Source organism: Syngnathus acus, chromosome 6 (genome assembly GCF_901709675.1).
Source record: "Syngnathus acus chromosome 6, fSynAcu1.2, whole genome shotgun sequence".
Classification (NCBI taxonomy): Eukaryota; Metazoa; Chordata; class Actinopteri; order Syngnathiformes; family Syngnathidae; genus Syngnathus; species Syngnathus acus.
In genome coordinates this window covers 1,874,270-1,889,461 of record NC_051092.1, presented here as the reverse complement: position 1 = coordinate 1,889,461, position 15,192 = coordinate 1,874,270, and the positions used below count along the sequence as shown (strand labels likewise).

At 41.9% G+C, this 15,192-nt stretch overlaps 1 protein-coding gene across 2 annotated transcripts in view; it reads right to left on the bottom strand.

Annotated features, from left to right (window-relative positions):
- Window positions 1–229: 229 nt before the first annotated feature.
- LOC119124142 (FERM domain-containing protein 5) overlaps window positions 230–15,192 on the bottom strand; it is a 32,252-nt gene continuing 17,289 nt past the window's right edge. The window contains exons 2-14 of one of the 2 annotated variants that reach the window (XM_037253791.1): window positions 9,212–9,316; window positions 8,301–8,343; window positions 7,796–7,874; window positions 6,987–7,084; window positions 5,539–5,662; window positions 5,206–5,293; window positions 5,002–5,090; window positions 4,494–4,557; window positions 4,298–4,389; window positions 3,760–3,834; window positions 3,424–3,492; window positions 3,228–3,334; window positions 230–1,995 (exon numbers count right to left, since the gene is read on the bottom strand). In XM_037253791.1, the coding sequence (XP_037109686.1) occupies window positions 1,430–1,995; window positions 3,228–3,334; window positions 3,424–3,492; window positions 3,760–3,834; window positions 4,298–4,389; window positions 4,494–4,557; window positions 5,002–5,090; window positions 5,206–5,293; window positions 5,539–5,662; window positions 6,987–7,084; window positions 7,796–7,874; window positions 8,301–8,343; window positions 9,212–9,316 (1,599 nt within the window). In that variant the 3' untranslated portion in view covers window positions 230–1,429. The remainder of the gene's footprint in view (window positions 1,996–3,227; window positions 3,335–3,423; window positions 3,493–3,759; window positions 3,835–4,297; window positions 4,390–4,493; window positions 4,558–5,001; window positions 5,091–5,205; window positions 5,294–5,538; window positions 5,663–6,986; window positions 7,085–7,795; window positions 7,875–8,300; window positions 8,344–9,211; window positions 9,317–15,192) is intronic. The other variant, XM_037253792.1, reaches the window with a different exon arrangement.

Below are 15,192 nucleotides of genomic sequence, written 5' to 3'. Positions count from 1 at the left end.
GAGGCTGATACAACTACACTTTTGTTTGTTGCGTTCTCACTCCAGTAGACCGAAAGCAATGTGCAAAAATAAAAAATATGGACGCTGAAAAGATGACACTTCCCCAAAAGTGGAGAATATAATGAATAATCTATATATTGTTGTTCTTCTTCTTATATATATATTATATATATATATTTCTTTTTGTTGCCAGAATCCATCAGCAATGACAAATGTTTTTGTGTTTATCTTAACATCTATCAATTACGTTTTTTTTTTTTTTACAACATTTGATGTAAAAAAAGAAGTATGAAAGATGCAAATGTATTTTGGCATTACAAGTGTATTTGTATTGTACAAACAGACACAAGGCGGACACTTGTTTCTCAGTCGACGCTCCTGTCCTCGTTTTAACTCGCGGCGCTACAAAAAGTATCATCGTAATCTTCAATAACAAAATAACATTTGAGTCCTGTTAAAATATACATCGGCGCTGTCAATATATTAGGAAACAAACTCATTTTGTACAAATAAAAAGTACATCATCTGATATTCTACGAGCAATATGATACATAAACCTAAAAGTTCGTCTTTAAACCAAAATAAATCTTTATTGTAAGAAATAATTGAAATTCACTGAATCTCAAGGTCATGAAAATGAACGAGCAGAACCGACAAGCACATTCAAGAAGTACTTTATGAGCATTGCACGTCTAACGTAGTATATCTAGGCTACTCATCACTACTCACAAGGTCATGTGACTCTTCACCATTGCCTCATATAATACTAAAAAGATCTATTAAAGTGACCTCTTAAAACAATAACCAAAACCATCAATATTCATCATTTCGTATTCTTCTCATTCACCCGAACCTTCTTTTCGCTTCGACCTTCCCTGACTTTATTTATATTTAGTATCGCTGTCCGCTCCACCAAAAGCGGGTTACACGCATACGACAGTTGTGATCAAAAGGCCGATTATCGGCTGTCTCAGAAAGATTATTCTGAGTGATAAGTCATCATAAATGTAAAACCTCTTCAATATTTCCGAAGGCTAAAATAGGCTATTCAATACAGTATGTTTGTACCCCGCTAACTCACTTATTTTCCCTTTTATCAATCTTCCTTTTCTCTTGTCTTGATAAAAATGCACCTTTAAAATCAATAAATAGCTAAAGGCAATGCTCATTGCTCTCAAAGTTCTCAGATTTTTTTATGTAAAAAAAAAAAAGGGGAGGAAAAGATGATGGGTATCCAGAAAAAAGAGAACGGAAGCAAAAGTGAAGAGGGCGAGGTGGAAAAACTCAAAGTGTGAGAGGGGGAGAGAGAGAAGTTGTCCTGGGGTCACCAGGGCGGTCCGAGCTGCAGGGAGGAGGACGAGTCCCGTGGGCGCCACCGTGTCATCTCCTCGGCCCCCCACCGAGCGGCCATTTTACCAACGCGAGCGCCTCATTTGCTAACGAGCAACCCGCCCACCCAGCGGAGCTTGCAGGCAAACCACCGTCTGAGGGGACAAAAGTATTCGTAATGGAACTGCTCGAATTCGGGGGTCCGGCGGATGTCGCGTAAGAACGCCACGTCGAGGTCGGATTCGGTGAGGATGATGAGGAGGAGGAGCAAGACAAAGAGGAGTCCGATGGTGACGAGGAGCAAACGCAGGACACTCAAGACAAACTTATTCACCTGTTCCACCTCGCCGAGGGCCCCCGTAGCGCCCTCTTGTCCAAAGTCCCCCCCGTCCCCTCGCGTGGGGGTCCCGGCTTCCGACTCCTTCTCCTCCTCGATGCTGCAGGGCGCCCCGTTAATTTGCCGCAAGGAGGCCGGCAGTTCGGCGCCGTGCTCGGCCACCGGCGTTGGCAGGACGCTGTCGGAGGGGCTGTACGCTTCGTCCGAGATCACCGCCGTCCTGTCGCCGGCGTCGGCGGCCTGGCTGCGGGAGCGCGGGATGAACGCCTCCCCGTGGGACACCGAACGCACCGGGGTAGAGTGGGCGCTGTCACGGAGTGACTCCAGGCCTGGGGAGACAGGTGGAAATGTTTACAACCCTGCAGACTCGGAGTTTTAGCTACAGTTTTTTGGGCGAAAATAAATAAATAAATGAATAAATAAATAAATTAAAACATTAAATAAAATAAAAAAATACATTAAATAAATCAATAAGATTATTGTGGGAAAACCTCCTTTACTAAGAGAGCCTCTGCCAGTACGTCCTTTGACGAGTTTACCTGGATGGTCGCCGGGCGACGGCGTCACACTGGCCGACTCTGACTGGCCTTCCAGAGCAGGGTACAGGGGCAGGACCCCCAGGGCCTTGCCCAGCATGCGGGGCCCCAGGCTCAGAACGCGAACCTTGACATCGCGGTAGCAATGGTTGACCATGCGCAGGTGGACGTTCACCCGAGTGGTGATGCGGATCAGGCACTTCACCATGACTGCCACACGAGCGTGATAGTCCCGTTCCGAAAAGTCCCCTTAGTCCCGATGGCCCCTGTCCCGGAGTCCGGGCCAAAGAGTCGGCGTGTGTCAGCGGGCTTCACTTGCGGACGAGCGTGTGAAGCGACGGGATCGCCTGGCTTGGCCCCACCCAGGCCAGTGACAAACATGGAGTAGTGAGCCCCGGGCTATTTTCAGCGGAGGTATTAATACCGCTTGCAAGTCATGCAGTTCTGACACCACAGCAAAATACACTCAAGTGGGGGACGAGGGTCACTTAAGTTTGAATAATCGTATTACGTGTGTTTTCTCATGAAAACAAATCTCCCTGATTCTTTTTCAACTTCTTTTCATGTTACTGACAGCTGGAAGCCAGGTGAGAAATTTTATTTAAATGCTACCAAATATGTGACTGGTCACAGAGTTGAAAAGAGAAAAGCTGATGTTTTTCGGTAGATTGGACGATATATATTATTATTAATTCTATTTTTAATAACTATTTTATTAGTATTTATCTGACCTTGCACCTGGGGGGGTTCAAGCATATTTCAGAGGAGGCCAGGCCCCCCTAGCCCTGCCAGTGTCAAGAAATAAAACTGTGCTTCAGACCCCCCACCACTAGATGGCGACAATAAACGTAACATCATGCCACCATCAATTCACATTGGATTCCTTGGAGTGTAGCCAAAATATCACTTGATGGCGCCATTGCACCATTAAGATGCTTTATCAGAAGACCAATGAAGGACAAAAAAGTCGGCAGGAGGTCTTCAATCCACTCAGACACACTCAAGTGACAAGATTAGGACCTTACCCTCCATGATAGAGATGTGCACAGCTCTCCGGCGTGTGCGCGGCACGCTGGTGAGCCGAGGCCCGTGTGTGATGGATGGACAGCTCCTGCTGGGAACCAGGCCAGCTCTGCACGGACACACACAAACATAATACCTACTTGCTACACATCCTTCCATGAATATTTCAGAACATGTCGGCAGTTCTTAACCGGGTACCTGTGTATTTCCGGAGGTTCTCGTTTGATTTTGGCACTCTGTTCCATCACTTCTTTTGCAACGCGACCACTGTCGTAAAGCAGAGACGAAGCTGAGTTGCGCAGACCTTAGCCAATGTTAGCCGTGTCAATTAGCCTGATAAAGCAGATGCACTGTAAGCGTGCCCGTTTTAATGTGTCCGACTCATTTGGCTGTGATTATTTATCATCTGTGGTTGAAACTGGTTGATGCAGCAGAACACAAGGCCAGGAGGTCACATCCTCTGGGAATTTTTTTTTTTCCCCACTGCTGCCTCTTTCCTGTCATCATTCATTAAGTCCTCTAGTAAGCTAGTACCTGTAACGGAACCGGCTGCCCTTGAAGAACAAATTGCTGCTGGAGACTGTGCGGACCTGACTTGACTTCTCAAGCCTGAAAAGGAAAAAGAAAAAAAAGAAAAACAAGGGGATATTTAATCTTTAATAAGACTGATTGATGAGATTGATTCTCGATGCACTAGCCAGTATTTCTTAGGCTTGATTACATTTGACCTCAGAACTTCCACCACATGTCCTGAGTCTGTACCGGCATTGGAAACATTGATATCGGTAATCTGCTGAATGCCGGGAAAAGAGAAAGAAAACACGAGTGAATTATTCAACCGCCTCACGTGTGTATGCATATAAGTTCTGGCACGTCTCCATACACTATTCGATATGTTTCGAGTCACACTAAGTGAGACATTCATTTTTAATGCACACGTTTGTTCGCCTTGGAGAAAATAACGTGATAGAGCTTTATAACCTCTTAACCACGCAGACTTCCTCGAAAAGAACATTGTCGGTTTGGAGAATTATCCAAAGGTCACGTGGAGGCGTTGAAGCGTTCAACTCACTTGTAGAAGGCTTGGTTCTCCACGCCGCACTTCCAAAGGTGTTTGCATGCCTCTGGTGTGGGTGCAAAGTATGTCAGGGTGATCTTTGTTTCCTGCACGTTGAAAATAGAAGACGGCGTGCAGGATCATTAAAAACACTGAGGGGGGGGGGGGGTGCATGATGGACAACATGCATGCCAGCAAGTCACGCTCTCACCTCCTTGTGGTTGACATAAACGTGGAATGTCTTGCCTTCAAATTTCAGCTTGGTCACCTCATTCCTGTCCGGGAAGCAAAGTGCAGAGAAACGGACTTATTCCATATTCATGAAAAGCTTGATGATCAATAGAGTGGAGTAAAAACAAATGACAGGCATCACTTTGTGTATGCGTAAAAAGTAGGATTAAAAAGGATTTGAATCAATTGATATTTAATAATAGTCATAAAAATCTAGCCTGGGCTGAAATACTTGCTGTTTATATTGTTCTTTTAAATGTAGTCATAATTATTAGCCCCCCATCTAGTGGTCAAGAGTGGAATTACACTCAAAATGAAACAGCAGCTAAAAAAAAAAAGATTCACAAGCTAAAAAAAATCCACGAAAAGCAGAAGCCAGAACCCACAATGAGGGATGATTAATGTAATATCCAATATAATATTTAACCATTTTTTTCAACATTGTCTCTCTGCCATGCTGCAGTGCAGTTCTCCTATATTGAGCTCACCATTTGAGAAAATGCACTCTCTTGTTTCCCTGCAAGACCACAAAACCAAAAGGCGTGAAGGCGAGGAAAGCCGGGTTTCCCGACACGTCCTGGAGAAGACACAAAACAAAAGATGACAGGTACAAAACGTTGTACCATACAATCACAGCTCTCGACATCTTGTTGTTGTTGTTGCTTGGTTGCAATCCACATGGAGCAGCTCACCTTGCACGGATGCGGATCAACACCATATGTCTCCAACATCTGGGCCTTCTGCAGGAAATTTCGCTCTGATGTTTCAGGTGTCTGTCCACTGGGAGCCAACGACGACACGCCAAACATCAGGAGCGGAAACATAAACAACACTTTTCATTTAAAAAAACTTGCAGGAAGGGTCAATTGATCAGGAAATGACATTTTTTAAGAATTATTTCCATCTTTACTGTATCACATTTAACAACAAAGTGTGTAGTGAAAAAATAGTTTGCCACTAGGGGGCAGCAGTGTCTGAAATAGTTTCACTTCTGCTCAAGTAGTATTTCTTTTTTCCCATCTTACATCAGTTCTGTCTTGTGTATGTCTGCGATGCGTCGCTCCAGTTTCTCCGAGTGCTTGGGGAAGAACTGGAATTTGGAGCTGTAACCTTCAGGGTGCTTCCCGGGGTCGTAATTTCCAATCTCAGCTGGAAGAAGGAAGGAAGGCAAAAAGGTGATGTGATGAGTACGGTCCTTCACATCACTCGCATGACCCTGATGCTGGATTCTCCTGCTCTGAGGAGAAGCTGACCAAGCAGCAACATCTTTAATGCATGAGCCCCTCCCAGCACTTTGCTCTTCATGATACTATCTACGGATTTCACCGTGCGTGTCTTTGGTAGAGGCCAAGATAAGAGGCCAGATAACCACTTCAAAGATTTTCAAATGCTCTATTTTAGCTCGGTCATAAAAAATTTACTACTTTAAGGGTACATCCTTTAAACATGGTACCGTATTTTCCGGACTATAAGGCGCACCTAAAAACCTAAATTTTTCTCAAAAGCCGTCAGTGCGCCTTATAGTCCGGTGCGCCTTATCTATGGACCAAATTCCTAAATTTAAACTGGCCCGAAGCATTGTGTCATGAAATCAATCACAAGTGGCCCACTGAAGACTATGAATCATGAATCAAAAAGACTATGGATCATTATTTTGTGATTATAAAGTAATTTGTTGCATCTGAAGTTGAAATAAAAAAGATGAAATGGAGAATGATTTGATTTGGATTAAAAATCTGACATGATGCATTAATGGTGCGCCTTATAGTCCGGTGCGCCTTATATAAGAACAAAGTTTTAAAATGGGCCATTCATTGAAGGTGCGCCTTATAGTCCGGTGCGCCTTATAGTCCGGAAAATACGGTACATATCGGGAAAGACAACATTGTAAAAATGCTAAAAAAACACATCATTAGTTTGAAGTTGTAATAATAGATGGCCGACATCACTTTGTAGCACTTCCTACCTATTCATCTTTATTAAAGATGAGACAGGATTGATTTTGTGGCATCTTAGAGTCGCTCAAGTCGTTCTAAAACTAACATAGAAGCTTAAATGATCTTGATGAATGTTTGCCTAAAGCATCTTGGCAAGTAAAAAACAGCCAAAAAGAAAAAAAGTAGAGAAACAGGAGCAATTTTTTGTTTGCGTCAGACCCATTGATATTTTGAAGTGCCTAAATTGCATCCCTGCTCACTAGTTTAGATTTTTTGTTTGTGTCTAGAAGTTCAATTGTAAACTCTGTGGGGGCACATCACAAACTCTTGTAGCAAGGAAAACAAAAAAATGGACCCTTTTTTTCTGACTGTGTTAATGGGCACTTCAGTTTGTCCATCCATCTTACTTGTACATTTTCCGTTGGCCCGCCTTCCCTGTTTCCACAACAAGCTTGTATTTGTCAACCTGCTGAGCTCTACGGCCAAGTTAACGCCGATAGAGTAAGGCAGCAGGTCCATATGTTATCTTCCATTACCTTGAAGGATGTGGGCAGCTAGCAACGCGGCGTCCGAGGTTTTGCACAGGAGGCGGCCGTGGTATAGGTCCCTTTTGATTTGCAGGAAGACGAGATATCTATAATGAAAAGGACAACACGAAGATCAGCGGGGCGTCTGAATGGATGCGGATGATGTTCAAGGGTAGGCCAAGAAGCTTTCTGGAAGCTTCTTGTTTGAAGGAGTGGAGATTTTGCTTTTTAAAAATACAATTGTATGCAAAGAGTGTTGCTCTGCCATGTTTCATTCAGGATTACCACGGAAAGCTTTTTGCATCTCTTAACAATGTAATTAATATTCATTCTAATGTCTTAGATCAGAAAAGTGCTCATTGTTTTTTTTAATGATTGAAGGACATGATTGCTGTTTATTATTTACAAAGATGCGTTTGGAAATGTGGAAACTAGCGCACTGACAAACTAGCAAGGATGCAAGTATTTTTAAATTTGTAAAACTGATTTAGAGTTTGTTTATTATTGCGGTGTTTACGTTTTTTAAAATCACCATTATATATCAAGTGTAGTGACAATATACAGTAGTTAGTATCATATAAACTACAACCTGTTAAAACGAAAAATATATTTTGGTAAATAATATCTTTTGACAGTTCAAATTAAAACTGAAAGTTTATTGTCTATGTAAAAACAGAAAACAGGAAAAACAGCAAACAATAAAAATGATTTGAAACGAAAAAATGACATAGGATTTGGAATTCTGTAAACCTTCGTTCTAAGTTGCATCTGTATGAGTCGAGATCCTGCCGTAAAATTTGAGAAAACGATTTTTTTACCGAGTGATTTCCTCCTTGAGAGCAGCTGGATCAGGAGGGTAGAACTTGACACGCAGACACATGGTGAACGGAGGCTGAGCTGGAGGAAACAAATATTTTAAAAAAAAAAGTGTTAACATTTGAAATAAAGAATTTGTGAGCAGACATCAAATAAATCAGCAACATTTCCATAAATCAAGCTGAAACACATCACTGCCAAACACAACAGTGACATCATCATTTAGTATTTGAAAATGTCAAATTTAATTAGACCCCCCCCCCCCCCTCGCACAACTATGCAAGTTAAGAGTTACTTTTGGGCCAGTTGCCAAGCAACCGCCCTAGTGAATTGATTGTGTCTATACAAAATTTACCTCTAAACCATTAGACCATGTTGAACTTTTCCTCTGAGAGTAATCGCTTTTTAATTTTTATGTTGTCAAATCAGCTCAACACTGTCACGTAAGTGGAAACATACAGATGATCGTTTAAATCAATTTTTTTTTTTTAAATGTGCCATACTTACATTTCATTTGTTTAGCGATAGACCTTGTTAACTCCAACCAGTGCTGCATTGGAAGCAGAGCAGATTAGTGGGTTAGTGACATCATTTCTGAAATCAAACATTTTGTGAGAAGTGTCATTTGTAGTTTGAGTAATTTGAGTAAAATTCCAAAGACCAATTAATTGGTTATCAAATTAATTTGAATTAAATCTTCTATTTTAACACTTTATTTAACGAGTCACACAAATTGTAGATTGGCAATATCCTGGAGCCAACCTTTGGAGGTTCTGTATTGTTTAGAAAATAATCAGACAACACAGTGGTGAACCATCATTTCTTTAACCAGGAAAGTTGTGTTTAAAAAAAGATAATATTGAGAGGAAATAACTTCAATGTTGTGTGAAATCAAATTGTAAAAGCCTTCAGTGTGACTAATGGAGGGCGGAAGGATTTCATTTTCCGGGGGAGGATAAAAATTCAAGTGTGAAAAAATGCTCATTGGAATCTGAGAGGGCAGCGTTATGATTTTTTTTTTGGTCAGGTTTATTAAGCAGGCTCTTCCTGTGGATTTTTTTATTCCCTGATGGTGCAACATTTAAGCTTGCAGCTAAACTGGAGTCTACCTGGCTGGGAGGCGGGGCATACTGGTGGTGGCAGCCAATCACAGGGTGCGATTAAAAAAAACAATGACAACGAGGTCTTCAATTAACCTGACCATCAAAACCACAAAATAGTTAAATGTTGCATTGGATGGATTATAAAAAGGAACAGCATTTTGATTCAGTTATTTTCTGCCACTCAATGCTTAGTGACATGGCCCGCAGGCAGCTCCAGTATGTGCTCAGTTGTCGCTTGTGTGCTCCGACACGCATCATTAGCTGATGAGGGCATTGAACAAGTGACGTTCCTCAGGAATACAAATCACAGTTTACCCGCTGCTTATCGGGGTCCACATATCTGATGCCGAAATAATCTTTCTCCAGCAAGTTGAGGTGGTGGCAGATGAGGTCGAACAGATATTGGCCTTTCGCGTCTCGCTGTGGGACACAAGAAAAATGTGTTTGTATTCAAATCTGAACAATACATCAATATTTTAAAAAATCAGTTCGGAAAATTGAGTCTAGTCATTCCAAATGGCTTCGTATTAAAATGTAAAATAATTCCTGATGTGTTTATACTCAAATCTGAATATTCAATCAATATTAATGGCTGAAAGACTTTTAGAATATTTTTTTTCAGTTCAGAAAATGGAGTCAAATGGCTTCATATTGAAGCTAAGCCATGCTAGAGAGACTTCATCCTGTATTAGACCCATCTGAGGTGTTTCTGGTGCTAGAAGCTTAAAGAGACTCTGAATTAATATGCAAAGAATCTGCGGCATAGGAATATATATACTTTCCAAACCAAATCTAATCCTACACTTTGTCCACTTGGCTCAACCTCGGTTTTTTTGGCATCAGATGGAAACTCACTTTGCTGAGAAAGAAAGGAAAGCGCCCCGTGACGCTCTTTGCTTTAACCTTCGCGAAAAGAAGCGGTAATTCGTCGCTTCTAATCGTGTACAGCCAGGAGGGCTGCACAGAAGATTTACATAAGAAGCAAGCGTCACTACAGCAAGATTTTCCTCCAACAATTTTGCTCCAAAGAGCAGTCAAAAAGAAGTCAAGCTACGCTGACAAAGGTATCGCTTGGAAAAAAAAAAATGGCTGTTGCCTTGACAGCAGGTCTAAGCACGGCTATGTGAGTCAGACTGAGGTCAAGTTTGGACAGGAAGCTCCTTCTCCTCACTGCTCTCCTGTCGCCCCCGATGGCTCTCCAATTGTCACTCATGTAGTTGATAATGACAACTTTGCGGGCTGTGCCAAATGCCGACTGAAGGACGAAAGGAGCTCTGCTTTTGCAAAAAGTGACTCATTGGCTTCAATGAGGGAAGCCGACAAAAACTGCCACTTCCAAAGAATTTTTCTTTCTTTTTTTTATTTTTATTTGAAAATTGCCACGTCCAAATAATTATTTTTAATTATTATTTTTTATTTGAAAATTGCCACTTCCAAAGATTTTTTTTTTATTATTTAAAAAAAAAAAAAAAAGTAAATTATTTTTATTTTATTCTTGGGAAATATCTTGCCAGAATTCAAAAAGTACCGCATTGGTAAATGTTTCTTTAACCAAAATCTTCCTCATAAACAAATAAATAAGATGAGGAGCATTTCTTCCGTTCAGTCCAGAAAACCGATTCCAACATTGTCTCATTTCGTATTGTCACCTCAGCAGCTGATAACAAATTAGTTGTGGGTCCTTCACTCTACCATTGGTGCAGTTATCACCACTAAGTAGATTTGAGATCTCCCGAGAATACCAATGAGCTCCACCATGGTATTGTCCTCTGCATAGAAGCTTCTGGAGCTCATTAAATGCAAGGCCATAAAATCAAAATAATATTGGGGGTTCTTTTGAAAGGCATTATTGTTTCTTTTTATCTCTCTTTGTGATCAGGCCTTCAACAATTAGGAAGCAGTTCAGCATGGAAAGGATAAAACCGAGACTGAAAGGACATCTGGCCTTTTGTTCACCACGTTTGTTAGTATTCTACACTGTTCACTCGGGCACCCCTCAGTTGCTCCCCCCCCCCCAACTCAGTCTCTGCCCCACGCCAAGGACAGCTGCCTTTAGTCCTCCACCAAGCAAGGTCACAAAGAAAGATTTTTTTGTAAACACAAGCAAGTGTACCTAATAAAATGTCCTGCGAGCAGAAAGGGGCGAAAAGTATGATATTTTTTCCATCTTCTGTCGGTGAATGCAGCCATAACTTGTCCAAAACGAGCACAAAGGAATGGAAAAATATTTCCTAATGTATCTGAAGAGCGAACAGAGCGGCTCTTTTACTTCGAAGAGCGACCCGTGTGTAAAATGGGCACTTTCCTTTCAGATTAATCATTAAAATGGGCTCCATGTCCGCACAAGAGCCCAGGCCATTAATAAAAGATAGTATCACAGGAGTGGAAACCATCAATGCCATTAACTGTGTGTGTGTGTGTGTTTTCAACTTGTAGCCATGTGGCGATTTCATTGGTTTCATAAGCAAAGGACTTTCTTACATCCCCAAAGAGAGCAGTTAATGCATCAGAGGCACTGAGTGACCGAGCTCCACGGACTTCACGTCGTGACCATGCTGCCTCCGCCCAAAAGGATGACCTGCCATATATATAAGATTCTCTCACTGGCAATTTGATCCATCAAGATGGTAAATTACTGTGCAGTTTAAAAGGTCAACATTAACTCAAGCAAATAAAGGGCAACCAAAATATGAACTCGCATGATTGGTACTTTATCCAATCAGCCACTTTCTATTTTCTGTTCGGCGCTTTTTTTAATTCATAGCGGATGACATTTTTTTTCTTTTTTATCCATGCTTGGGAATTAAACGACGACACTACCAGTGCAACTTTTGTTTTTGAGGACGGTCATACAGCTAGACAGACAATGATAATGCATGACACAATATATAAACATCTGCGTCTATATATAATTCCAAATAACGTCCTCACTCATTGAGTCGGCGTGCAATTATCGAAGCCATTGGCCGAGTATGACGGGAGGCGGGGATAAGCACCTCTCAGGGATGTGCGAGGTCAGTGGGGGGGTGGATGAATATGCAATTCCCATCTGAGATACATTTACTGATTTACTGAAGCCACAGAAACAATCCAAATAATAGCGAAAGCAAAAACGATATATGACACCCTAAAAAATGTGTGACGGCTCGAGACGGATGGATTAGCATACGGTGTGACATTTTTCGTCACTGTAGTGGCTCGTTGGCAGCTGTTGATTGGGGTTATTAACGTAAACAAAGCCCCGAGCGGGAGGAGGAGATATGCTACATGAAATGTGTCACTCCAACGATATCAAATCATCAAAACGCTCGAGGGGGAAATTAACAAAGATGTCATGGACGTTTTACAAATGATATTTCCGCTCAGGATGTGCAATGACCATTTGATGTCATCACAAAAGAGCAGTGTTAGGCCGAGCAGTTCTCATGAGGGATGTGAAAAAAAAAGTGGGCCATCAAAGCATGATGGAAATGAGCAAGCATTTGACCCAGAAGTGTGAGGAATCAAGAGAATAAAGAGAACGGCAAAGGGGGCCGAGGGGGGGCACAGTGGGGGCATTTGAATGATTATTGTGCTTAAAGCCTCCGAGCATAAGGGAGGTTTTAATGCTGACATTTATGATAAGATGAAATCAAGCGAACGGAAAACCGGTCCGGCATTGCCATGGCGACCCCACATCACCAAGTCTTGAGAACAGCTCAGTACTGTCAAAAATGACTGACCTTAGAGGTGCTACGATTAATCGATTAATCGTCAACTGTCAATTATCAAATTATCTTTTGGGGATAATCGATGAATCGTTTAAACACACCATTTTTAATTGAAAACGGTCCTTTTCAGCTTCTCTACAGTAAATATCTAATTTTTTCTAACCCATCATCAAACTGGACCTTAGGAGATTTTGGCTTTGGTTCAATCTTGTTTTTAAAGTTCTTTGCGCAATGCACTATGGATTGATTGTGTTTGAATGATGCTATAAAAATAAACTTGGCTTGCCTAATAATGCAACAAAATTTCTCAATTACTACGAATGGCTTCTTTACTGTAATCATCTTAATGGATTTTTATGCTGAGGATATTACAGGATGGTGCAGAAATGGAAAAAAAATCAGAGTTGATTTGATTTACTCGATGGAGTCTCCTGGAGTCTCGTAAATTAGAGGTAAAGGGTCTCTGTTTATGAATGTGCATCTCTAAATCGGTGTACGCTAATGTCAGCTGTCGTTGACAGGAAATGCTGGGCGCAGGCAAAATGGAGTGCTTCATTTGCATACACAAGAATGCAATAGTTGTACTAATGCTGAGTTGAGAAATAGCAATTAGTTAGTCCATTCTGCGCACGGCTTTGCTCGATACTTGTGCCCGAATCCGCAGCTTTGAGTAGGCTTGACAAAAATCCCAGTCCAGTCATTAGTTCTCAGCCCACCAGTGATGGATGTCCCTGCCTGCCTGCCTCTAGCAACTATTCTATCAGAGAGTCGTGATTACAAACATTTCAGGAATCACACTTTCCAGCGCTGTAACAAAAAGCAAAACATTGTTTTTTCCTCTGTCGCTTCACATCAGCAGTAATGCTTCTTGCTAAAAAGTGTGACAAATAACCCCCCAAAACAAATGAGCCGCACAATCGCTGGCAAGCTTTGGATTAGCATATAAACAATCCATTTTTTTTTTTTGCTGCACAAATCCCAGCTGTGATGCGCCACTTCTATCCATCCTTGTCGAAAGAAAGGCCGGTGGGCGACGACCTCGGTGTGACTCAGACTTTCGGAACCGACACATTTGGCGGTGAGACAAAAAATGGCGAGCGGCCGTATCATAAGCGCTCGGTCTAGCCAACGGGCATGACGCACTACATCGGGCCTACTGCCAAAAGTATCATTCAGACATTGACTCATATCAGGGCTTTATCTGTGATTTAGCCACCAGCAGTGTACAATTGGATTTCATGGCTGAAAATTCTTTTCACAAACCCAGCATGCTTTTAAGATTATTATTTACCCTCTCCGGGAACTTTAAAGCGATACTATTTGGAGAAGTTACCCGAAAGTACAAGGTGTTAGCTTCCAAGTGCTAGCTTACTCATAAGGTCATATTAATGAGAAAGCTAAGCAGATTGATTGACTACTTTATCTGCAGGGGAAGCGTCTATAGCACACAGGCGCCTCGTCGAATTTGCATAATGAAGCACTTGAGAAGACTATTGATTTAACGAGTCAGCAAAGGCTTCGCTTCCTCGGAGTAATGCACAAGCGCCAAATGCATTAGCGGCAACGCAGCAGATTGATGGCTGCGTTTAGAGAATAGCATTGAAGGAGCAATGCAAGGAAATTGCAGGACACAAGAGATAAGGAGGAGCCTGGAAAAGTCCAGGCGAGAGAGCGGAGAAAAGGCGTAAAGCTATTTTGGAGTCGATAGCCGCCGTTGAATCCACCCCGCAGATGGAAGAGTGTTTACTTGAGAGACACATTTTGTTTACATGCGACTTTGCCATGTTGCTTGCTCATTGGTGGAGCAGATTTATCATCCCCGCATCATTGAAATATTTACGATACACAGAATACTGAAGATAAACACAATTCTCGCGTTAGCTCTTGCGCTAATAAACTCCACAGTGTCTACTCTGAGGCCGAAAAGGAAACAGACCCCCCTGCAGTAATCTCCTCTTCATTTTTATTTCACAGTTACTATTCTGGTGTTTAGAACCAGCTGGCACAACTGAGGAACGCCAAGTAAAGCAGGGAAAATTGAATTCACTTTTTTGTAAATAGCTTGACAAAAACACTTTTTTTTTGACAACACACAAAAGGTCGACACGTTTACGTACACCAGATTTGACCAAAGATAGTCAAACACTGATTAGCGCCAAACAGTGGCATCATAATAGAGAGAAATGAGCAAAATGATTTTATTGGTCACACACTTGAGTCACACACCCGCTGTGAAATGCTGCAGAGCTCTTCAGCATCCCACAAAGCTGAGCAAGCCTTTTTGCGCTGTGACATTAAGCGCACGAGCAGTTGCTGGCTGTGCTGCATTTGGTTGGCCACCAAAACAGCAAGGAGTGACAAGAAGTGTTGACATGTCGGCTGAGGAATTTGGCACGACAGCTTATTTGAGAGATTTACTGCGGTGTCACTTAAGGAGGCTCATCCTTTGACACTATTCAAATGACTTGAAACTAGATTGCTGCTTTAATGATGACGCTGTCCGATTCATAAAAGTCCAATTTTCCATTTAGTTTCTTTTCAGGGTGAAGATTTGTGACGTAACAAATCTCCGATAGTTAAGACAAC